A 25,532-nucleotide genomic window follows, 5' to 3' on the forward strand; every position below is an offset into this window, starting at 1 on the left:
CTTACTGAGTCGATCTTCTTCTTATGTTTAATCTTCAAGTTCCCCTCTTCATAAGACCCTATCATAAAAGAAGGTTTTATATTGAAAATTATAATTGAACATATGTCAAATCCAAAGCTCCTAGTCTCCTACTCGATTATTCAAATGATTTCTGCATTCTCTTTCGATAGGAAAGTGATTTCTGTTTTCAACCACCCCATATAAAACTCTGAATGTGAAAATTAAACAAAAAATAATATATTTTGAGACTTTTGGTTTGATTTGGACTGTAGTTAGAAACCAACTCTATTGCATTTGACTTGAAATCCGACTGACCCACTCGGGGTTGGCAGATCAAATCCAATCCCTATCAAATTTTATAAATATTTGGATCTCATCAAATTCAACCATTGGTTTCTTCAACAAGGAAATCTCCCTTCTCTGAGTAGCTTCTTTCTGTGTTCAGCTTCAGTCACTGCAAGACCGGTACACTGTTACGATCCATTTGTCCCATGTTGATAGTATGGGATACTAATGTGAGTTATCTCACATCTGTAGTATAGGATGCTGTTGTGGGGTATATATGTGTTTTGGTTCCCTTCCTTTAATAACTGGCTTTTGGGGGTGAGTTCTCCTAAGGCACATAATAAATGGTATCTGAGCCTACATTTGCTTCCCAGTTGCAATCGTGCGGCACAGGTGGTGATGTTGATATTGTAGTGTTCGACCGGGACTAGATGGACTAGTGCAAATCCAACCTGTTTGGACGCCGGGACTGCAGTGCATGGTGGAATGTTAAGACCCATTTGTCCTATATTGGTAGTATGGGATGCTAATGTGAGGTATCCCACATTGGTAGTATGGGATGTTATTGTGGGGTATATATGTGCTTGGATTCCCTCCCTCTAACAGCTAGCTTTTAGGGGTGAGTTCTTCTAAGGCACATAACATACTCTTTACAGCCTTGCATTAGGAATATCTCCGTATTTATGTGCTTTATTTCATGGGGAGATATACCCAATGCAAGGTTGGGAGAGGTTGTTCGAGTGGTGTGAGCACTAACTTGCACTGACTAAAGCCAATCTCCTTCCTATATAGCTAGGATTAGGTGTCTCAACGAATCGATTTTGGGTTTAACCCCATCCAAAACAAAACCAATCTGGATGGATTGCACAAACCAATAAGACGTAATGAATTGGACCATTCCAGATGGATTGAACCAATATTTGGTCCATGGTCCATTAATGGAAGATAAGAATACAAGTGCCAATGGACCAGGTTTGAGTTGGAACTAATCTAAGTTAAAAGCAACTTTAACCAAGGTTTTAAATTTCACAACATATCGGCCAATACATATCGTTTCGGAAGAGTTCTGATACATGAAACATGTATAACTAGATGGTTTTGTGTTTTTTTGTTCGTATCGGCTGATAGAACCCAAAACGGGCTGATACACATTATGTATCAACCGGTTTTAATTTCCCTCTCATTTTTAAATTTAATTCGTCTCTTTTCTCTCTCTCACAAACCAAAGGTAACAAGTTTCGACCCAAGACATTTGCTTACAACAATAATTAATTAACCATTATGCCAACCTTAATTGCTTATTAAAGCATGTTTTTTTTTTATACTGAAAGTAATCTTTCTTGCCTTGGTGGATGTTTCCCAACAAATGCTAAAATTTGATTATTAATATTTTATATAATAATAAGATGAACACAAATTATATTTATTTATTAAAATTTAAGGTATATATTAACTTGTATACATAATAAATATTATCTAAATCTATATATAATAAATATTAACTAATAAATCACTTCAAAAAAATATTAACTAATAAATATTAGTATACACACATACATTTTAGTTCTATTATTTTTCAATGGTTATTAATTATATCTCGATTCTTTATATAAATCATTAAAGAATGGTTTTTATGTTTAAATAAATTAGGTATAAACTTATAATCACATAAAACTCATTTTTATTGTTGTTCATATTTTTTAAGGATTTTTTTTTTTTTTGGATTTTCTAGTGTATCCATGAGTATCATGATTTTTCATATGCATCTATGTGTTTCCAAAGCATATCTCGATACGACTCTTAAAATTACATTTCCAATACACCTTACATTTCTAATACTTTGAACCTTGATTTGAACAAATTGGATGGTCTAGACATTGAATTGGACCAATCCAAAATGGTCCAAAGTATTCATTGGATTGGATTGGATCTTGTCCATCTGTAATGGACCAATCCAACATGCTTATGGCATCTACTCTGTTCATCCAGTACAGTTGAAACCTTTGAGGCATACCATTGAATCAACCAATAGTAACAGATGAATGTGTATATCTATATCTATATTAAAATGCAATGTGCCAAGGTGACACTTTTCTGCTTTGTGATTTATTCTTAAAGTTAGTTTATCTTTTTTTTTTCTGGTTTCTTCTCAAAGGAATATATCTTTTTTCTTTTTTTTTTTTTTGAATTTTAAAATTGAACAAAATAATTCAAGTAACCAATCATTTTTAAAACTTTTAACACTCCTCATTAATACACCATTAACTCTCTCACTCTCTCTCGTTAACACTTTTAATAATCTCTCCTCATTAATTATGGTAACTCTCCTTCAATTACTCATGCCACTAATTCTCTCACATTACCATTACTCTATTAAATTGCATAAAATACATTAACTTTATTTACATATATTCATTTCAATTTAATTATAATTTTATATATGTTAGTTATATTTGCATTAAAGCATAATTATTAGTAAAGAGTAAAGATTAATTATATTGAAATTGAAATATTCAATGATACCAATCATTTTTAAGACTTTAAACACTCCTCATTAATAAACTTGTTCATGGGCTAGGTTTCGACAGGTTCGGGCCGATCTTTGTCTTTGCATTAACAGCATATACCCAAGCCCAAGCCCAAGCCCAAGCCTAAGCCCAATCAGAAAATTGAAAAAATATTTTTTTTCTTTTTTATTCAATAAAATTTGTTTTATTTATATTTAAAACCTTAAAACCTAAAAAATAATGAAAGATCTCACTATTACTAGAAGAAAGATAAGAATAACAAAGATATATATATATATATATATATAATATTTTTATTATACAAAGACATTATCAAGTCGAGCTTGGGCTTGGGCCGAGCTTTTCTGAGAAAGCCCGAGCCTGAGCCCATGGGCCTGATATCTTGTCCAAGCCCAACTTAGATCGAATCGGGCTAAACCAGCCCGCTAGGCTACCCGACCCGTAAACATTGAACAAATCCATTCATTAATACACCATTAACTCTCTTCCCCCCCCCTTTCCCATTAACTCTTTTAATAATCTCTCCTCATTAATTATGCTATTAACTCTCCCTCAATAATCCATGCCACTAATTCTCTCTCATCTCCATTACTCCATTAAATTGCATAAAATACATTAACTTTATTTACATATATTCATTTAAATTTAACTATAATTTTATATATATTAGTTATATTTTCATTAAAGTGTAATTATTAGTAAAGATTAATTATATTGAAATTGAGATATTCAATGATATATTATTACGCTAAATAATCTACTTCCTTTCAAAATTATAATAATTTATATTCCATTTGAAAATAATAAAAAGTAATCAACCGTAATAAAAATAACTTAGTAAGTTACTTAAATAAAATGAAAATAATTATTAATTATTGTTATTGATAAAAATATTTTTATTAATATAATAAAAAGAATTTAATTAATAAAATGAATAAGATAAACAAAAAACTAATATCAATTTAAAATTAATATAAAACTAATAAAAATTATCAAACAATTATTAGTTTTATAATTAAATTTTATTGATATAAAACCAACATAAGTTCCACTAAAGAAATAAAAATTTATATAAATTTCATAAAGAATTTAAATATAATAAAAACTTAATATACTTAAATATATTTATTTTTTACTAATTTTAAATGTAGTTTAATTATTTTAAAATCAATTTCAATTTCATTTACAAATAAGGAAAATTACAAAAAACCTCATTGGGTTTTCTAACAATCCTATGAAACTCCCTAGTGTTTTGACCTTAACAAAATCTCCCCTATTGTTTTGAAAAAAGATGCGAATACCTTTGTTTCATCAGCTTTCCAAATAAAAAATGTTGATATAAATCATTAGTTTTACTTCACTTCAGCCTTTCTACCTTATCTTGTCCAAGAAGAGTAAGGAGAATTATTCTTTTAACAATGATAATGCATTAACAATGATAAAACTTCAATGTCTTTGTTACCGAAAAGCCAAGGGAAATGAGGTATTTGCACCTTTTTTCTCAAAACCATAGGAGAGGCCTTTGCTAGGGTCAAAACACAAAGGTGGTTTATAGAATTGTTTTAAGATGATTTTTTTTAATAATTTTACCTAGAAATAATACAAAATAATAATAAACCAATAAAAATTCTTTTTCAAAAATAATAAAAGTTTGCATTAAGATACAAAAAATAATACAAATTTATCTAGAGAATACAAAATTGACCACTCTCACTAAAGCACAACTTAAATTGTGATTGGATAACTAGGCATAATCCCAAAAATAATACATAAATTGAACTTAGATGGACACCACTTAATTGGAAATGTCATAGGGCTCTATATTCAATTTTGCTTATAAATAAAGCCAGTGCGTTGCACGGGTCTTGACTAGTATAACTCTTATATAATATCCAAGGTAAAAGAGTCAGATTAACTCACCTATTTCCCTTGCATGGATTGCGCTGATTAAGGCTAGAGGTTGGTAACATTTCAATGGTCCCCTCCAAGTTTCTTTATTTTAACATAACAACGTTATAGTCTAGGGTTCAATTCGCTAGTATTTCTGTGTAAAGAGAGGACATATCTACCTAATACTTATTGACTATGAAATTTCGTTTCATATAAGACTATAATAGTTTAAAGAGAACTAGTGCAAGAGTATGTGTGCAAGATTAAAGGGTGAAACCAAACAAGAACATATCCACTTCATATAGTATAGATGTACATTAGGGTGCATGGTTTTAAAAGCCAACTTAGAAATGGAACCACTTTGACCACTATGGCCACTAGTTCCTGGGTAAAACAGTCTGACCATCCAATCCCAACCCCAGTCAAAACAGTTTTTGGTCAAAAACTAGACCAGAGTCATAACCAGTTCCCAGATCAAACGGTCTGATTATACAAAAACCTTCCCTGAAGTTTCTGACAATCATAAAAATTTCCACTATAGTTTTATTTTAACAAAAACCTCCCATAGATTTTTAAAGAAATCAACAAAAACCTCCCTTCCATCAATGTCCAAGACGGAAAACACTAAACAGAAGAATCATTTTTTCAATACCTATTTTACCCTTTTGCAAATTAGTTTGCATCTATTTTTATTGAAATAATACCCTTGCTGACATGTTAATACTCTTTCCTCTCCCGTCCACCTCTTTACCCCTTAACTCCATTGTCTGAAGAATAGGAACACAACATTGATTTCACCAATCCAAACCCATTATTCAGCTCTCATTACTTCTCCTCTCTCCTCACCGTCCCTACACAATACACTGAACTACCACCGGAACCACCTCTCTATGGGGGCGGTTCGGTGTTATATTCCAACATATGAAATTAATCCAGGTCTCTCTTTTAACCCCGAGAACATGAAATTAATCCAACCGTATTCCAATTGAATAGAACATGGAATCTGATTAATCTTTGACTGAAATTTGAGGAACATGAAATTAATCTATTTTTTTATTTTCCTCTACCACTATTGCTTTCTCCTTCGATGTGTGAGTTGGTTTAACAGAGTTCTGCTTCTCCTCCAACCCGAGAGATCTCCCTAATGATCCTGGGTCTTCTCCGTAGCCACCTGGGAAGGCCTCCTTATTGCAACCTGCTTCCAATTGCAGTTTGAGCTCCCTGCAACTCCACCCTTAGAGGTTTCTCTATTGTTCCTTCTTTCTGGGTTTGGACTTCAGCCACCACTCTTGTTGAGTTCTTTTCGTCTTCCTCACCTTCCTGTCTTCTTGTTTCTATTCCGCTACTATATTTTGTCACAACCCAGCCAGAACCATTCCTCCTTTTCTTCCTCTTTGGCGAATAGGCGACTGGTTCTCAGTCGATTGAACTTCTTCTGCAGTAGGAAATGTTGTTCTTTACTTCTCTCCTCTGAGAATAGTCTTGAGTTTCTTTCCTCCCAAACGGTCCAGCAAATGGCAGTCCTTCCACATCTCCATATTATTTCCTCCCTCTTCTTTGGCCAACTAAAGAAAGTAGAAGAAAACAAGCTTTGCATAGTTGGTGGAGGGGTCCACCTGCATCCAAACTAAGTGTAAAACCATTCCCAAATACCTTTAACAAGGTTGCAGTAAATTAGTAAGTGATTTCAAGACTCACCATCGGCCTTACAAAGAATACACCAATGAGGGGATAAATAGTTTTCAGGTTTGTTTCTTTGAAGTAAATCACAAGTGTTGACTTGATTCTTTCCAAAAAAGCATCCCAACCCTTGGTGGAATAGGTTTCCCCCATACCTTTTTTGTAGGAAATCAAAAGTGTAGAATTTCAAAATGCAAATGGCAAGATTCGAACCCATGACTTTTTTCCCATGCATATTGTCTTGTTACCATTAATCCATTTGATTATTTGTATTCATTTATGAATCTTTAATGTACATATTGCATTAACTTTTTTGATAGGTACACAGTTATTGATAAAAAAAAACAATTTTTTATAGGTATACATATTGCATTTATGAACATGTCTTTCAAAGAAAATGTGAGTTGGGAGGTTTGAAACCTAGTCAATTACATTAAAAATTAAAGAACTAACCATTTATCCACCACATTCAAGTATAACAGTATTTGTATAATTTACTATTTATAGTATTTATGTGTCCTATGGTATACATACATATTTATATATGCCATATCATCATGATTTGACCTCCAATTTAACCGCAGTTGAACCTTTGACCCATGAACCTCTCCCTTTTCCAGTTCTATATTTGGTATTGTTCTCTAAACACTAGTCCTAATACAAATAGAATTGCCATGGTCCATTACTTGGTGTAATGGTAAATCTCGAACAGGCAGGTATGAGAATGCAGATTTGAGTCTGAAAGTGACCACTTTGTGCAAAAAAATAGCAAAGTTTAAGACCACATCTAGTATATCCTTCCCAAGACCACAAATAGTTGGAACCACCAGTTGCTAAGGGCCTTTATACAAGTAGAATTACCAAACCTCTTTCGTACAGATTCATTGGCTCACTTTGCCCCCACCCCTGCCCCTACCCCCCAAGACCTCACAAAATTTAGTCATTCACTCCATATATAAACCTGGCCACATAAGAGCGCAATACCTCTACACAATAGTTACAAATGCAAAATAAAATTACAAAAAAAAATCAAAAACAGAGGATTTATGTGTGTGTGTGTGTGTGATAAAGAAGTAAATATATAACTTATCTAAAATTGTATCCTAAAATGTATAAAAATTACAAATAAAGAATAACATATATATGAATAAATTAAGTACAAAGATTATTTAATTTAGGTAGAGTATTATAAACATAAAACAAAATACAAAATAAAATTTCAAAAATATAGGATTCATAATAAAATATATATATAAAATATAAATAAAATATAAATTGGCTATAAAATAAATAAATTGTACTCTAACATACATAGAAAATATAGTAAGTATATATATATATATATGTGTGTGTGTGTGTGTGTGTGTATAAACATAAAAATCAATGTGTGTGTGTTCGAAAATTAAGTAAAAATATTATTTAATTTAGATAGAGAAGGTTATAAACATAAGATAAAATACAAAATAAAATACATAAAACATAAAATAACAGTACTGAATTTTATTGATCAGTATAAAAAGTGAGTACAGGAGAGAAGAGAACCCAGAAAAGGCTAGCCTTGGCTAACCATCATACATGAATACATCAGCCCCTAGCCAACGTGGTCCCAATACAACTGGTTACTTGATAACCCCTGCTTTGCTAGTTCGTCTGCCAAACCATCGGCAGCCCTTTGAACCCAAACCAATGTTGCTTGCAATTCCTCTATGATACTTTGTAGCTCCCTGAATATGTATCTATAATTCCAAAGCTACTTCCTGATCCTTCTTTAACCACCCAATGACTTTTTGATCCCCTTCAATTTTAATCTCACTCATGTTCCTAGTTTTTCCTCTCCTTTAAACTGTGAGTGCAGCCCAATTTCTGCCTGAGTTGAGTTTCCTGTTCCTAGAGGTCCAAAAAATAACTCTAGGAATTTTTTTTTCAGAAAAGGTAGAATTTATTAAGAATATATTAAAACTGAATGTTACATTGCTGTGAACAAGACCTCTAGGATGCTTCCATTTTTATCCCTGAAAATTCTATCTATACCTGAAGGTTCAGGATTACCCAAGCTGCCATCCATCAAAATTCAACTTTAACCGGCCCAAAGATGGTGGAGACCAACAGACCATAGGCTTAACATTTTGTTGATAAGAGCTTGCCACTTGTGACCAATCCCTAAGGATGTCATCCATTGTGAAATCAGAGAATAAATCCATAGTCTTCACCCAATGCACCACTTTTATTGAGATGTCGTCAATGATTTCTTCTATGTCTCTTTCTTTGTCCAAGAACAATCGAGCATTACTTTATGCACCAGAGAATAACTACCCTAGTGCATTCCAATAGCACCTTCCCTCTTCTCTTTGAAGGGGAGAAAAACGAATTGAGAAATAGGCTCTTCAAACCTACCAGAGGAACCAACCTGAAACCAAAAAGGGAAAGAAAATCTACCAGAGGAATTTTCACTTCCAAAGCCCTGTGGACCCCAGTTTTAGAGAAGGTTGACTCAAAGTTAGCTTCCTAGAAGGCCAGGTATCTGTCTTCTAAGGGTGGGAAGGTAACTCTAATCAAGCGTCTCAGCTTATTATATGTCTATTCTCCCAATCCCATCTGAGGTGGCTGATCAAATAGAAAGGAGGATGAGAGACTTTCTGTGGAGCGGTTGGAAGGACTCATTCAATTATCATCTGGCGAGCTGGGATTGGATCTGCAAGCCTGTGTCTTTTGGAGGTTTGGGATGTTTAATAAAGCCCTCTTGGCCAGATGGCTCTGGAGATTTGCTATGGAGCCAAACAATTTTTGGAGGAAGGTCATTGCTGAGAAATATGGTTTGTGTAGCAATGGATGGGATGCAGAAATGTCCCTTTCATCCTACATTTGCAGCTTGTGGAAGGGCATATCAAAGGCCTTCAGTATTTTTAGTGAGGGAATGCTTTTCAAAGTCAGGGATGGGAGGAAGGTGAGGTTCTGGTTGGACTCTTGGTATGGTGATTTTGCTTTAAAAGACAGGTTTCCCTCTTTGTTTAACATGGCGGACAACAAACTAGCTTGGGTGGCAGACTGCTATGAGATGAATGGTAGTTCGATTTGCTGGACCACTTCTTGTAAAAGGAGTTTCAACGATTGGGAGATTAATCAAATTTCTGAACTGTTAGATCTACTGCAGAATCAACTTTTGGACGTGCAGATTCAGGACTCCAGACTTTGGAAGTGACTTCTACAGGGGTTTTCATAGTCAAATCTTTTTACAAGAGTCTGGTTGGAGCTTCAAGGAACCCTTTTCCCAGCAAGGCCATTTGGGGTTCAGCTGCACCGTCTGAGGTGAAATTCTTCACTTGGGTGGTTGTCCTGGAGAAGTGTTTGACTAAGGAAATGCTCGAGGAAGGGGTACCCTATCTAAGACAGATCATGCGTCTTGTGCAGCAGGGAGGATGAGTCAGTAAGCCATTTGTTCTTACACTGCAGCTTCAGCTCAACTGTGTGGAGACACTTCTCTAGGGCTCTTAATCTGCAATGTTGCTGTCCCTTCTCAGTCAAGGACCTTTTGCAAGAATGGGGCATACAGGTACAGGGTCTGTCAAGGAAAGAGAGAGTGTGTTGGTCAGCTGTTCTTCTGGCAGTCTTGTGAACCATCTGGTTAAAAAAAAACTCAAGGATTTTCAAACAGAAAGCATCACCAGAATCTGTTGTGATTAATAGAAAAATAGGCTCCAAATAGCAGCCACAAAACTACAGGAGATTAATAGATGGGGAGAGTTTTCCCCTTGTACTCTACACAAAAGGCAAACGTGAGGAGAAAACAGTCACCAGGGTTTGCTTTTTAGGAAATTCTCACAAGTATTAATATTATTATGATATACATCCCAACAGAACAAAAACTTTAATCTTAGGTGGGACTTGACCTTTCCAAATGGCATTAAAGGAACAAGTACCAAAAAATTGAGGTGCTCTACGAAGAACTTGGGAGAAAGAGGCACAAGTAAAGGAACCAAAGAAGGTCAAAATCCAAATTCTTTAATCAATTTTGCTAGTATCAAGGAAAACTTCTTTTAGGGAACTGTAAGTGCAATGACGTTTGGAGTTTCACAATCCCTTAAACCCCTTCTAAGTCCAAGTCCCAATACAAACCAAGGTTGGAAGTACTGACAAAATGGGACACCAAACAATTTTATTTATGGCAAGATTGAAAAGGGAAGGATACAAACTGCTCCCCCCCCCAAAAAAAAAGATCTTCCCAAAAAAAGAGTTTTAGAACCCAAATGGACATCATACCTGATGAAAGAAATAAAGAAGGGACTAATAGTTGAGATTGCTTTTCAAGGTGAAGATAAGGAGGTTCTAGGAAGTACACTAGCGTCCCAACCATTGAGAAAAGTCCATGAATGCTTATGACGACCACATGCCATAGTTTGTCTAAATCATTGGGGAATCTCCAAATCCATTTACCCAACAAAGAAGTATTCCTTGGTGTTACTTGTCCAATTGATCAAGTGATCCTTTTTCCTTTCTCCCAAACCCCCTTCCTCCTTACTTTTTGCAAATTGTCTTCCAATTGATCAAGTCAGTGTTTTAAAAGCGCAAGGCGCAAAAAAGGCACAAGGGTCAATTTGCACCTGAGGCGCAAGGCACAAGGCGCACAAATTAAAAGAAAAAAAGCTAAAAATTAAAAAAAACAAATTCAAAAAAATTGCCAAAAAAATCAAAAAATTATTAAACATAATATTAATAAAAATATAAACTTTAATTTTAAAATAAATGTTTTAAAAAACCTATTATCTATTTATCGAATATTAAAATACATAAATATAACATGTAAAGCATATTAAAATGAGAATTCAAAAATAAAATCAAATATATAAAACATTTTCAAGCATATAAAACCCACAATCTCTTTTTTTCTCAATTGCATTACTTCAAGTAGCTAATGTGATGTAAAACATATTACATTCCTGATTCTACAAGTCGCCCTTGTACCACGCCCCTCGAGGCAATGCCAAACAAGTCCACGCTAGGTCTTAAATTCTTAGTTCTCACACAAAAAATAATGATTTTGTAGTTTTAGTTGCTTTTTAAGAAGACATTTTATTAGGACGAATGAATGAACAATATTACCAAATAGGGGATTCTCAAAGCTCCGGTGAAGCATCAAAATTTCAAAAGACGCACGCCTTGAAAGGGCTGTGCCTAGGACTTGGGCGAGGCACCTACTTGAAATGCGCCTCGATTGTGCGCCTAGGCACGCCTAAGGCGCGTCTTTCAAATCACTGGATCAAGTGATCCTTTTTCTTTTCTCCCAATTCCCAAAGGAAGTCCCTCATGATCTTTTAATCCTTCTTGCCATAGAGAGTGGAATTTTGATTACTGAAAGGTAGTACACTGAGTGGTTGCTAAAGGTGGATTTTATGAATGTGATTCAATCCCCAAGGGAAATATAACTCTTTTCCATGCGACTAGTCTTTTGAAAATCTATCGAGGAAAGGATTCCAAAAATTGGAGAACTTTGGGTTTCCCCTAAAGGAAAACTTAAGTATTTCAAAGGCCAATACAGCTTAGCAGCCCAAGATTTCCACATATCTCCTCAATACACTCTCTAACATAATCATATTATATATATGATTATGTAAGTACTTTGAGGCTTACGCCTCACCTCTTAGACGCCCAACCATCATGCCCCCACCTTCAGCCTTTTAAAACCTTGGCCTCCATAGCTTGATTTACTCCAATCTTAATGTCATTAAATTTGACTTTGATAGAGAAATAAGAACTCTTAGAAAAAAGAATCACCACCTAACCTAGAGAGAAAGTAAGAACTCTTTAAGAAAAATATCTTTCTCAAAAATAGAGTCCAATAGTTACTACAAAACAAGTCTAAACAAAGCATAGGTCCAGATCAAGGTACAGAGGTGGAAGGGATTAGGCCCTGATTAAACAAAAAAGGTCTTTGATTGTTTGGGAACCGGTGTCTTAGGCTGTTCCACTCGAACTCCCAAATCAATTGTAGATAGAAGGAAGAGTTAGAATTATCATTGTACAGACTCTAAAAAATCCATAACTCTAGCCAACATCTACATTGCCCAAGAATCAATCTACATGCCTAAAGAATCGTGCAAACTATACGGAAAATGCATGTTTTATTACTTTGACATAAGTTTAACTAAGAATGAGTACTTGAGAACTAAGCCTTTTAAAATGATAATTTAATTGTTGTAAGTTATGACACATTAAGTAATACTACTAGAACTATATTAAATAATGCATAATCACAATGATTCAATTGAAACATAACGAACTCATGATTACACTGGTAACAGGTAAGCTATTAACAAAAAATTGAGTATGAAGTAATGTTTTGAGCTACTTTAAGCAAGGATTTGACTAGTAAAACCACGCTAATTGGCACATAAATCACTACAAACATGTAGGGTGGTGTATGAACATGAAGATCAAGCTCAAACAATCATAGACGGATAACTAGATTGAAGCAAACATATACCTCGGACATAATAGAACAGCTTGGAAGAGTAGTTGGGTAGTTGTGTTTGACCATAAAAATCTATTGTTTTAAACGGGAAAAACAATATGTATAAAGCTTTTTAAGATCTATATATGGAACCCCTACAGATTTCAAAACTTCTCCTTAAAACATGTAAAGAAATAGCTTTTTATTGCACGGTGAGAACAGAGAAGCATTAACATCAAACATACATGAGGATCACGTGTCGGCACCCTCCGAGCCCTTTGCTGCAAAAGGATCATGCGTGGGACCAATATCCTGCCCAATATGGCGTTGCACCAACCGCTGCAGGTCAGCCATAACCTTGTGTTCACGTTTCGCCTTCTCCTCATAGTTGAACATTGCCAACGCCCGCTTGTCCTCAGCACTGTACACCTGGTTTTCTTTTCTGATACGGATGGCATTCATTCTTTGATGTCTACTACCACTCATCACAAAGCCGAGGCTCTCAAACTTCTGGATTTCCTCAGCTGAAAGACCCACTTCTCCTCTTCGAGGAATACGCTTCCCTTGTTGCACATACTGAGCAATCGCATCACCTTCACCAGGCCTCAGAGCCCCTCCATAGCTAATATGCCCTTCGGCCCTTGGAAGAGGCACAGGTCCCACAAAGGCTTCATTATCCAAAGCAGGTTTCTTTTGTGACCCAATCATCTCTTTAAACATACGAGCCTCAGCATTGATCTCAGCATTCTTTGCGTCATCTGCTTTTGCATTGTTCTTAGTCTTATTCTCCGAATCGGAACTCTCGGTGGAACTCTCACTTATCGATTCAGACCTTCTCGTTTTCCTGCTTCTTTTTGTACGAGAAGACGACTTAACTCGTCTCTTCTTCCTGGATCTTGTGTGATCATCAGAGGACCGGCTTGAATAAGAATGATCACTTCCACTCTCCTCACTCAGGCTCCCATCAGATTCACTGCTCTTACTCCTTGTCCTTCTCTTACTGCTGTACCTGCTGCTCTTTTTCCATTGCCTACTCTTCCTTCTTTGTGACTTCTTCTTATCTCTACTGCCTTCGTCACTGGAATAGTCAGAGCTCTCAGTATCACTGATGTCCTCATCCGATTCCGTATCATTATCAGATTTCCTACTTCTACGCCGCCTAGAAGTTGAAGATTTAATTTTCCTCCTATCAGTCTTACCTCTCCTTCCCTTCTTTCTCCTCGATGTCGAACTGTCAGTATCTGACTCAGAATCAGATTCCACCTCAGAAGAACCACTCCGAGATTCTTCAGGTTCAGAACGCACACCGCGATCAATGACATTTTCCTGATCTCCATCTCTATATTGATTGTCATCTGCAGTTTCCTTCACTTCATCTGGTGGCTCCGACTGCTCCCTTTCACTCCGAGGAGGGCTAGGAGTTACATTCCAAATACAGTTTTTCACTCTTTCTCAATTTCTGACGTTTAAGCCGCCGATACTCTTCGTAGCTCAAGCCCTTTAACTCCTCATCAGAATCTGAGTCCGAGAAACGTCCATTCCTAAAACCTCTATCGAGAAATGGTGCGTCATGATCCTTGTGATCGCTACGGTCGAATCGTCGGCCATCTCGGGACAAGCTACCAGACCTAGGGCTTCTCCTAGGGTTCGTATGACCATTCGACACTGCTCGATCATGACGGCGATCTGGTTCATAACGAGACATTCTATAACATTTAACAGGACTACGGCTACGACGATCGTCGGAATAGTACCGAGGAGATGAAGACCTAGATGAATCCGGCGAGTGGCGACCATTTTCTCGGTCGGCGGCGCGATATTTCTCTGGGACTTCCACCGTCGACGAGGGCCTTGAGTCCCGCCTTCCCGCTAAACCGTCACCATCTCTCGCGCCCATTGTGGATTAGGGATGATTATTGAAAGGCGAGTCACGAGTGCCTAAATGCGCTAAATTCGGTTATTTTATTGACCTGTTCATGGGCCGGGCCCATTCAAATTTTGGGAACAGCCCGGCCCAGACCGGCCCATGAACAGGTTATAATCAAATCAGGGTCCGTTTGGTTGGTAGGAATGGGATTCAGATTCCTATTCTTGGCAAAATGAAAATTTCCCATAAGGAGGAATGGCCATTCCAGGCCCCCTAGAGAATGGAATTCCAATTTCTAAGTAAATATCTCACGACAAAAAATCCCAAACCCTAATATGAATAAGATAATAAAATACTATTAAACTAATAATAAAATAAATACTTAATGTACCCTTATGGTTTAGTAAATGGAACAAAAAAAACCCTATTCTTTGAAAATTTTCTGAAAATAACCCTTGAATTTTCTGACAATGGACATCGTGTTAAATATTGATAGAAAAAAAGTGAAATATTGAATTTTTTTCATAATAAAAACCCAACTGATAAAAGGCATGATTCTGTCCATTCCGATGTTGATCACCTCTATTTCAGATGAAACATTGTTGTTGTTGTGGGGACAACACTATTTCTGAAATGGAAAGGGGTTTCCAAATAATGCAGTATCTTTGGTGTGAATGTAAAGATTAATTGTTATCCCCAAAGTGAGATAACAGCATCAGCAGATGAGAATATGGTGAAATTTCATAGAAGTTCAAGTATGGATGTTGATAAGTTAAGAAGGTCTATTAGGGTGCCCAGGAAGAATCTGAGATACATGGAGTGATGTTGGACATTTGGACGTGCTCTTGTTTCTGTTTTTGTTTGTTCCTTTAATTGCTTTAGAATGGGTCAATAACTGGTTGGAGAATATCTCGGCCAAATAGCTTGTTATTTGGTTGGAGAATATCTCGGCCAAGTAGTTTGTTATTATGTTAGTTTGTTAATAGTTTTTTAATCCCTTAATTAGGGGATATTGTTGTTAGTTTGTTAATCCCTTAATTAGGGGATATTGTTGTTAGTTTGTTAATCCCTTAATTAGGGGCTAGCTTCTTGGTAGGCAGTTAAAATTCCTTGTATTTAGACACCACCCAACCATCTGGGAGGGGGCGCTGAAGTTGAACAAAAATCCTGTGGTTTGTTCTCACCCCAAGAAGAGCATTTTACACGTAGCTGCTGACTGGGACCTATCATTGGTATCAGAGCTAAGTTTTCATGGCAACTAACAAGGAGAGGATCAAGACTTTGGAAGCGGGTCTTGGGGGACTCTAGAATAGCTTCATCCGAATGGAAGAGAGTATGTCAAACAGATTACACCGATTGGAGGATACCATCAATAAGTTGTCTGAAGTTATATTCTCTAGTAAAGGGACTGGAGTTAGCAACAATCCTGAGATATCGTCTTCAAAGGTTCGTAGTCGCAGCGTTGGAGAGGAGATTCATGATAATTCAAATGAAGGACAACCTCTGTTTGCAGCGAAACCCGTCAAAGTATAATTTTCTCGATTTTCAGGTGAGGATCCAACGGTTTTGTATGCAAGAGCCGAACAATATTTTGATTTTCAGATTACCTCAGATTCGCATAAGGTTTTCTTAGCCTCTTTTCATCTAGAATGCGAGGCTAATGAATGGTGGCAATGGCTGAAACGGACCTACAAGGAAGAGGGCAAGGTAGTGACGTGGGAGAAATTTATTGAGGAATTATGGGCCCAATTCGGTCCTACTGACTCTGAAGACTTCGACGAAGCATTGTCAAAACGGGATCCTTACGTGATTACCAGAAAGAATTTGAAAGGTTGGGCAACCGTGTGCAAGGTTGGACGCAGAAAGCTCTAGTAGGAACATTCATGGGAGAACTAAGGGCCAATATAGCAGATGGAATTCATATGTTTAAACCTCGTTGCTTGAAGAACGCTATCAGCCTAGCACAAATGAGAGACGAGTAGCTAACTCGTTATCGGAAGCTCCCCAAGCCAATCAACCAGCCCATCACTGAGGTATCATCATCTATGAAAACCAAGCAGCCTTTACCTACTAAGAGGCTTTCTTGAAGTAGGATCGAGTGATACGGATGAGGACAAGAAGGACGACTTTAACTTCCAAGAGGAGGAGGCACCAAAAATTTCTCTACATGCTCTCACAAGATGGGATGCAAATCGGACCATGAGGGTTAAAGCCAAGATAGGATCGCAGGAGGTGATAATTCTCATAGATAGTGGATCCACGCATAATTTTATCAATGATAAGGTGGCAGGGCTTTTACATTCACCAATGGTTCCCACTAAGTCATTTACAGTAAAGGTAGCTAATGGGAAGACTTTAACATGCCAGGGCAGATTCGAAAATGTGAAAATTCTCCTACAAGGTATACACTTCACCTTGACTCTTTATGCATTGCCACTAATGGGTTTGGACGTGGTCCTAGGAGTCCAATGACTAGAGCTCTTGAGCATGGTGGTTTGCGACTGGAGAAAGATATCCATGGAGTTTCAATGAAGGGAAATTACCGCCAGTTACATGGGATGGATGCCCCTCCAATTCAAGCCACACCAATTAAATCCATCTCGAACCAGTCCCGCCAAAGATGTTCCATGTTCGCAGTTTGCTTCCAGCCCTCACCCGATACACAGGCACCTGAGATTCAAGAGGACATGCAACAGTTGCTAGATACGTTTGAAGATATTTTTCAAGAGCCAAAACAGCTACCACCAGCAAGAGAGATTGAACATCGCATCACCCCCAAGGAAGGTACCGAACCCATTAATGTTTGACCTTACAGGTATGCCTATTTTCAGAAAGCCGAAATTAAAAAACAAGTTCAAGACATGCTAAGATTGGGGCTAATCAGACCTAGTACAAGTCCACTTTCATCTCATGTTTTATTAGTTAAAAAGAAAGATGGTTCCTGGCGCTTTTGTACTGATTACATGGCTCTCAATACGATGACCATAAATGACCGATTTCCCATCCCCACCATTGATGACATGTTAGATGAACTACATGGGGCGACCTTCTTCGCTAAATTGGATTTATGGTCCGGTTATCACCAGATACAGGTGCACCCATCTGACATTCATAAAACCGCATTTCATACTCACAATGGCCATTATGAATATCTAGTTATGCCTTTCGGCTTATGTAATGCGCCCTCAACTTTTCAAGCTCTCATGAATTCTATTTTTCGCCCGTACCTACGAAAATTCATTTTAGTCTTTCTTGATGACATATTAATCTATAGCCCCAATTGGACTATGCACCTCGAACATGTTAAAATGGTTTTCGAAATATTAAGGCATCATAGATTCTTTATCAAGCTTTGCTAGTGCGCATTTGGCCAACAAGAAATTGAGTATTTGGGCCACATTGTCACTTCACATGGCGTTAAGGTGGACCAGGAAAAAATCCAAGCCATGTTAAAGTGGCCAACTCCTACTAATGTTTCCGAGTTGCATGGTTTTCTAGGCCTCATAGGTTATTACAGGAAGTTCCTTCGCAACTATGAATCATTGCTCGGCCATTGACAAATCTGTTAAAAAAGGGAAAACTCGAATGGACACCAAAAGCGGAGGCAACGTTTAACAATTTGAAGCGGGCCATGACTACAACACCTACACTTGCAATGCCCGATTTTGACTAGTCATTCATGATTGAAGCATATGCCTCAAGTGGAGGAATTGGGGCGGTCCTAATGCAGCAAAATAGGCCAATTGCTTTCATGAGTCGAGCCCTTGGGGTTTCCAAACAATCGTGGTCCATTTATGCAAAAGAGATGCTTGCCATTCTTGAAGCCATTAGAACTTGGTGTCCTTACCTTCTTGGTTGCAAGTTCTATATCCATACAGACCAGAAAAGTCTCAAATATCTTTTGGAACAACGAATAGCCACTCCGGAGCAACAAAAATGGATGGCTAAGTTGTTGGGATATGATTATGAAATTGTCTATAAGTCGGGTCATGAAAATGCGACCGCAGATGCATTGTCTAGAGTAGAAGGAAGTCCCTGTCTTGACACCTTCTTCGTACCTCATACCTCTTTGTGGAAAGCTATCAAAAGTGAGGCCATCGAACATCCTTACATGATCAAAATTGGCAAGCTTGCGAAGGAAAATCCTGGTAAACCGTATAAATGGTGAAATGGATTAGTATGCTACAAAGGCAGAGTTGTAATCCCTCCAAATTTGAACATCATCTCTCAACTCTTATATGAATTCCATGACTCACTCCTTGGTGGACACTCAGGTACCCTGCGAACTTTCAGGTGACTAGCTCAACAATTCTACTGGCCATCAATGCATAAAATTATCAAGGAGTATGTGGTTGCATGTGACATTTTCCATAGAAAAAAAGCAACCACACAATCACCAGCTGGTCTCCTTCAACCCCTACCCATTCCATGCCAAGTGTGGGAGGATATCATAATGGATTTCATAGAGGGCTTGTTGATTTCTAATGGATTCAATAAAATCCTGGTTGTCATCGATTGCTTGACAAAGTATGCGCATTTCTTGCCGTTAGCGCACCCCTTCACTACCAAGATAGTAGCTGCAAAATTCATTGAAGGAGTGATCAAGCTGCATGGAATACCAAGGTCGATCATTAGTGACCATGACCCCATCTTCATAAGCAATTTTTGGAAGGAATTCTTCAAGCTGTCGGGAACCCAACTCAACATGAGCTCCTCCTACCACCCACAAACCAGCGGACAATCTGAGGTATTAAACCGATGTCTCGAACAATATCTTAGATGTTTCACATCTCAACAGCCACGCAAGCAGACTTTCTTCCTTCCATGGGCAGAGTATTGGTACAATACCACCTACCATATATCCACTGGAATGACACCTTTCCAAGCACTTTATGGAAGATTGCCACCCAACATTCCCCACTATGAAGTAGGATCGTTAGCAGTCAACGAAGTTGATCAAACACTTCTCACAAGGGATGCTATCCTCCTCCAACTCAAGACCAATTTGCATGTAGCTGTGAACAGAATGAAACAGGTAGTTGATTCAAAGTGACTTGATATTGAATTCCACGTGGGTGATTCTGTCTTCCTTAAATTGCATCCATATCGCCAACAAACTGTGTTCCAAAGAACCTGCCAAAAGTTGGCCAACACATTCTATGGTCCATATACAATTGAAGAGAAGGTAGGACAAGTTGCTTATAAACTTAAGCTACCAAAAGGTTCCCGGATTCATCCTGTTTTTCATGTGTCTTTATTAAAGAAATATGTTAGTGATCATGTCGCTACAAGCACAACTTTGCCACCTATAATAAGTGATGGAGAAATTATTGCGAAACCTGAAGCTATTATAGACACAAGGTGGGTGAAGAAAGGCAAGCTTTTCATTGAGGAGAGCCTAGTCCAATGGAAGAAATTACCCATCGAAGAAGCTACCTAGGAAAACACACAGGAGCTACTGAATCAGTTTCCCACTTTGAACCTTGGGGACAAGGTTCCACTTAATGGGGGGCAATGATAAGTTAAGAAGGTCTGTTAGGGTGCCCAGGAAGAACCTGAGATGCATGGAGTGATGCTGGACATTTGGACGTGCTCCTGTTTCTGCTTTTGTTTGTTCCTTTAATTGCTTTAGAATGGGTCAATAACTGGTTGGAGAATATCTCGGCCAAATAGCTTGTTATTTGGTTGGAGAATATTTCGGCCAAGTATTTTGTTATTCTATTAGTTTGTTAATCCCTTAATTAGGGGATATTGTTGTTAGTTTGTTAATCCCTTAATTAGGGGCTAACTTCTTGGTAGGCAGTTAAGAATTCCTTGTATTTAAACACCACCCAACCAGCTGGGAGGGGGCGTTGAAGTTGAATAAAAATCCTGTGGTTTGTTCTCACCCCAAGAAGAGCATTTTACATGTAACTGCTGACTGGGACCTATCAAATGTAAGGATTCCAAACCGTGTTAAATCTTAGTGCTCTATGTCCAATTCTTTGTATTTAAACACCACCCAACCAGCTGGGAGGGAGCGTTGAAGTTGAATAAAAATCTTGTGGTTTGTTCTCACCCCCAAGAAAAGCATTTTACACGTAACTGCTGACTAGGACCTATCAGATGTAAGGATTCCAAACCGTGTTAAATCTTAGTGCTATGTGTCCAATTCTTTGCTTTGTTATCCATTGCCCTGCCAATTTTGAGGTTGGAACTTAGAATTCTTTGAGTTGATTAGAAGGATAAATTTTCTGATGATGATTATTTCGGTGAAGAAAAATTTATACCCTTCAAATATGTCACTATGTTAGCAGAAGTAGAACTGCTCAGTTCAGAGATACTAACTGCTATATAAGGGAAAGAACCAAAATATGATACAAGTTTAGCATAACCAAGTGTGGGCAGATGCAAGAAATGGAGAAAAGATAAAAATACAAGAACAAGGTGTTTGGGTGCAACTACATGGGATACTACGAGCCTTCGTAGACAGTGAAAATGTTGAGTTCTTGGTGAAGTTCGCAGGCAAAGTCCTATTGAAGCATGAGAAAATCAAATTAGGAAAACCAAACAGAGGTAAATATGTCCAAATCAAAGTCGTTCTTGATCTCCAACGATCTATGTTCGAAGGCCATGTTTGTGGATGATATAGATGGTGAAAAAGTTTGGGTTTGCTACACCTATGAGAACCTTATGACCAGATGTTGTATCAATTGTGGACTGATTGGCCACAACTTGAGGAATTGTAAAAGGATACCAGCAGGAACGGATTTGGCGAAACTAAAATAGGAGTTGGACAACTGCTACATCGACCTCCCTGGAGAATGGCTGAGGGTAGAATACAAGCCGAAAAAACCACTGAAATATCCAAACTACAACCCTGATGACCCACCAATCTTGATGTCACTGATCCGATGCGGAGACGGGAGCTTAGATGAAGATTCCAATGATGAGAGCCCCGGTGAGAAGTGCCTTCGACCCACTTATAGAGCAGACGGTTCGGAAGCAGGCAACGATGCCAACAACAATTGGAACCAGTCAACGGAGAATAAAAGCGGCAACACCAGCAAGCAAAAATCTGACACATCGAAATATCAATGGGATGAATCAGACAAAAGCTTGAAGAAGCGGAAGCGAACCATGGAAGCTGGAAAACCATTGTCAGAAAATTTAATGCCAAAGCTAACCAATGATGACAATCATCATGATGCACCGGTCCTGAAGCCATACGTAACTAATGAATCCGGATTTCCTGTACTTGTTTTGTGTGTGCCGTGGTGCACTCCCACTAAGATTGTAACACGTCACGTTTCAATTAAGTTGATGGTTTGTGATGTAATCAGTTCCGGTCACGTATCATTTTTTTTGTGATGTGTCAATTTTTTGGCTAAGTACCTTGTCATCTCGTCTGCTCCCATGTGGTTGGTGACTCAGAGGCTGAAGTGGTGCTCCTTGGTGGCGAGCTGCCTAGAGGTGAGCTAGCTTGATGAGTTATCTGATGGTAAGCTTCCTCGATGGGCTGCCTTGTGGTGAGCTACCTTGATGCCGAGCTCCCTAGTGTAGTGCAACCCGACTGCTATCGGTAAGAGGTGATCTGGCTACCAGCAACGACGGGAACTGAACTAGCTACTCCATGCTACCGATGAACTGGTCATCTTTGTAAGAAGCGGGAGCTAAGGGACCTCGAGAACTAAATCAGAGAACCCGGGGGTGTTTACCCGGCGAGGACACTCTGATGGCTAAGTTAGCACACAGTAGCGAGCTGAAAATAATATAAGAGAATGAGAGAGCTAGAGAGCAAGGGTTACCATCCTTTCATCCTTCCTTTTCGCCCCTGGGGGGTGAGGTCTTTATATACTGGAGTCCTCATGGGTTAGGTGGAGTAATTCCTATATTCCCACTGTGATGGAACTTGTTGCGTGTTAGGTGGGTGAAATTCCATCAAACGGTAAAACTGTCCCTTTTCATCAGAACTAGGGAGTGGGCTAATATAGTCGTTACAAGTCACAATCTCGTAAAATGTGGGGTACGGTGGTGTGTTCCTCGAGGTTGTCAGGTTGGCGCGTGGCCCAGGCCGCCAGCTTGCGCCAGGGCCAAACTGCCTGCTCGTGCCAAGGGCAAGCTCCCAGCTCGTGCCAGGGCCAAGCTACACCTGGTGGGACACCATCAACTTAGCAAAGACAAGTTGTTGTCAAAGTGATCTTGGGTGCCGCCTAGTTGTTCTGAGGTGCCAGGCTACATGATGGCGAGTTGCCTGTGAGTGCTGCATGGTGACGAACTGCCTAATGGCGAGTTGCCTGTGAAGTGTTGCATGGTGGCGAGCTGCCTGTGAAGTGCTGCATGATGGTGAGCTGCCTACGACGAGCTCGGGCTATCTAGCTATCGAGGGACTGCACTTAATTGGCATGAGGTGCCAGGTGTCACAAGATCATTGGAGGGCCAAATCCGCCCTCATCAATTTGCTTTGGTTTTTTAAAAGTAAAAAACAGAAAAAAAATCCTTTCTTTTCTAATGCCTTCTCTCCTTATCCCTTTCTTTTTTTCTTTCTTTTTCTTCTTCTTCTCTCTTAGTCTCTTTATCCATCCTCTGTTTTTCCTCCCTCCACCGTCATCTCTAACCAACAAACCTGAACAGCCATAGCAACAAAACTAGCGAAAGTCTGAAACTGATAATTTAGTTAGCAAATTGAAATGTACACGGTCAAAATAACAATACAGGTAGCCTAAAACACCTTGATTGTTGAAAAAAAACCAAGCAATCTAAAATGTAAAATCCCCCGATTACTAAATTCAAGCAAATATTTTCCACATAGAAATAACCCAAAAGATGATTTATGAATTAATAAGATAGAAATAAAATCTTTAAACCTATTTTGAAAAGAATTGTCAACAAGCCCAACAATAGATCAAAAGTTTAAAACATTTATTAAAAACAAAAGAAGACAATACAGAGTAGACCGAACACCAATAACAAAATAAAATGTAAACCACAAAAGAACCTCAAATATGAAAAGATGGTTAGAAAAAACCAGAAAAAGAAAAGGAAAAGGAAATCAAGAGTTGAGAAACGAAATGGTGCATTAAGCAATGAAACTTTTCTAAATAAATTAACGAGTTATTCATGAATCGTTTTGAAAAATAATGGATAGGGATCCGTCCTCCCATATTCGAGGCTATTTATGATCTTTGATCCCTGGATGCGAAAGGAGCGATGAAACTTCCCAACGCTACTTAACAGTTTAAAATAAAATTCCGGCCCCTTGTCAATGCTTGAAGATGAAAGGGTGGTCTGCAATCGTTAATGGTGTTTGCGCAGCTCTGAGGTTCGGGCTGTAATAGAGTTTCCTTGCCTTGTTCTCTCCTAACTCTCAAATTGGTTTTCTTCCTAATTTTTATTTTATTTTTTTAATTATTATTATTATAAAAATATAATGGGCCATTTAAATTTCCCAGACAGTGAGCTGGAGGGTCATACAAAGCATGACGTGTTACGATCTCATTGGGAGCGCACCACGGCACACACCAAACGAGTGCAGGAAATCCGCCTCACCGCCTCTCGCCCCACAAACGCCCCACACGCCGAGCGCCCGCCATCTTCCTTCCCGCGTGTTAGCCCAAAATCTAATCAAAACCCCCCTGTTTACTCATTTCTATATAACCATATTTCCGAGTGCTTGAACTGGCCTCCCCTGACTCCGTTCTTCTCCCCTCACTCGAGCTCTCCTTCTCCGGCACCGGCGACCGCTCCGATGAGCTCAGCTTGACCAGATATTCTCCTTCGATGCCAGCATCTTGACGACGATCGACAATAGTGTAATCAAGGTGCTCGCTACCAGTGGAGACACCCACTTGGGAGGAGGAGACTTCGACCACAGAGTGATGGAACTACTTCATCAAGTTGATCAAGAAGAAGTATAACAAGGACAAAAAAGCTCTGGGAAAGCTCTGTTGGGAGTGCGAACGCTCCAAGCGAGCACTGAGCAGCTACCACCAAGTCCGCGTCGAAATCGAATCCCTTTTGATGGCGTCGATTTCTCGGGCGAGATTCGAAGAGCTGAACATGGATTTTTTCAAGAAGACGACTGCAAAATCCATCTTCAGTACGATCCAGTTCCGAAGATTCGTCAATGACACGCTCCAGAAGGTGGTCGACGAGAAGCTTCTGCCCCTGCTAGCTCGTGCGGCCAGGGAAGGCTCTAACCTTGATTTGCAGGAACTGATCATGCGGTTCACCTTCGACGTCATTAACAATATTACCATCTCCGGCAAAGATTTGGGGGGTCTTTATGAAGATTTCCCTTCCGACGTGCTTTCGCAGGCCATTGATGATGGTCAAGAAGCCATACTTTTCAGGCTTTCGACGCCAAAGCCTCTGTGGAGACTGCTGCGGTTGTTGAGGGTTGGGCCAGAGAGGAAGTTGGCTAAGGCATGGGAAACGGCGGATGGCTGCATTGTGGATCTTATCTTGCACAAGAAAGAACAGTTACTTAAGGGTATAGAAAGCGAAGCAAACTCAATTCTCTCCAACTACATCAGATCTCAGGGAGAAAACAGCACAAAACTAGGGTCAGGTTCCTCAGGGACATGGTGCTGGAGTGGTTGGACGATAATTAGAGTGCGGAGGACGATTACGAAGAGAAGATGAAGGAGGTAGAAGAAGCAATGTGTAATCCGATCATAAAGCAAGTATACGAGAAGAGTGGTGGAAGCTCTTCACGTAAAAGCAAGGAGGGTTTTGACTCGGTTTTGGGCTAACACGCGGGAATGCCGATCGCGTGCGCAAGGACAGATCTTGTGTGTCTGGAAAAAAGATGAGTTCAGGACCTTGGTTTAATCCTCTCAGAAACCAAACTACGGGG

At 38.7% G+C, this 25,532-nt stretch overlaps 1 protein-coding gene, 1 long non-coding RNA gene and 1 pseudogene across 3 annotated transcripts; 2 read left to right on the forward strand and 1 right to left on the reverse strand.

Annotated features, from left to right (window-relative positions):
- Positions 1–9,801: 9,801 nt before the first annotated feature.
- LOC148861883 (uncharacterized) lies at positions 9,802–14,771 on the reverse strand (annotated as a pseudogene). The gene is made up of 2 exons (XR_016112768.1): positions 13,074–14,771; positions 9,802–9,942 (listed from the first exon to the last, which is right to left on the reverse strand). The product of XR_016112768.1 is annotated as an uncharacterized LOC148861883 (transcript).
- Positions 14,772–15,854: 1,083 nt separating this feature from the next.
- LOC148861884 (uncharacterized) lies at positions 15,855–20,660 on the forward strand. Its single transcript, XR_016112560.1, has 2 exons — positions 15,855–16,244; positions 16,344–20,660. It is a non-coding gene; the product is annotated as an uncharacterized LOC148861884 (long non-coding RNA).
- A 4,034-nt stretch (positions 20,661–24,694) lies between these two features.
- Positions 24,695–25,318, forward strand: LOC148861885 (cytochrome P450 94B3-like). The gene has a single exon (XM_088985076.1). The coding sequence runs from the start codon at positions 24,695–24,697 to the stop codon at positions 25,316–25,318; it is 624 nt and encodes a 207-aa protein (XP_088841202.1).
- Positions 25,319–25,532: the final 214 nt, after the last annotated feature.

This window comes from Nelumbo lutea, chromosome 4 (genome assembly GCF_056320005.1).
Source record: "Nelumbo lutea isolate HS-2025 chromosome 4, American lotus-T2T, whole genome shotgun sequence".
Classification (NCBI taxonomy): Eukaryota; Viridiplantae; Streptophyta; class Magnoliopsida; order Proteales; family Nelumbonaceae; genus Nelumbo; species Nelumbo lutea.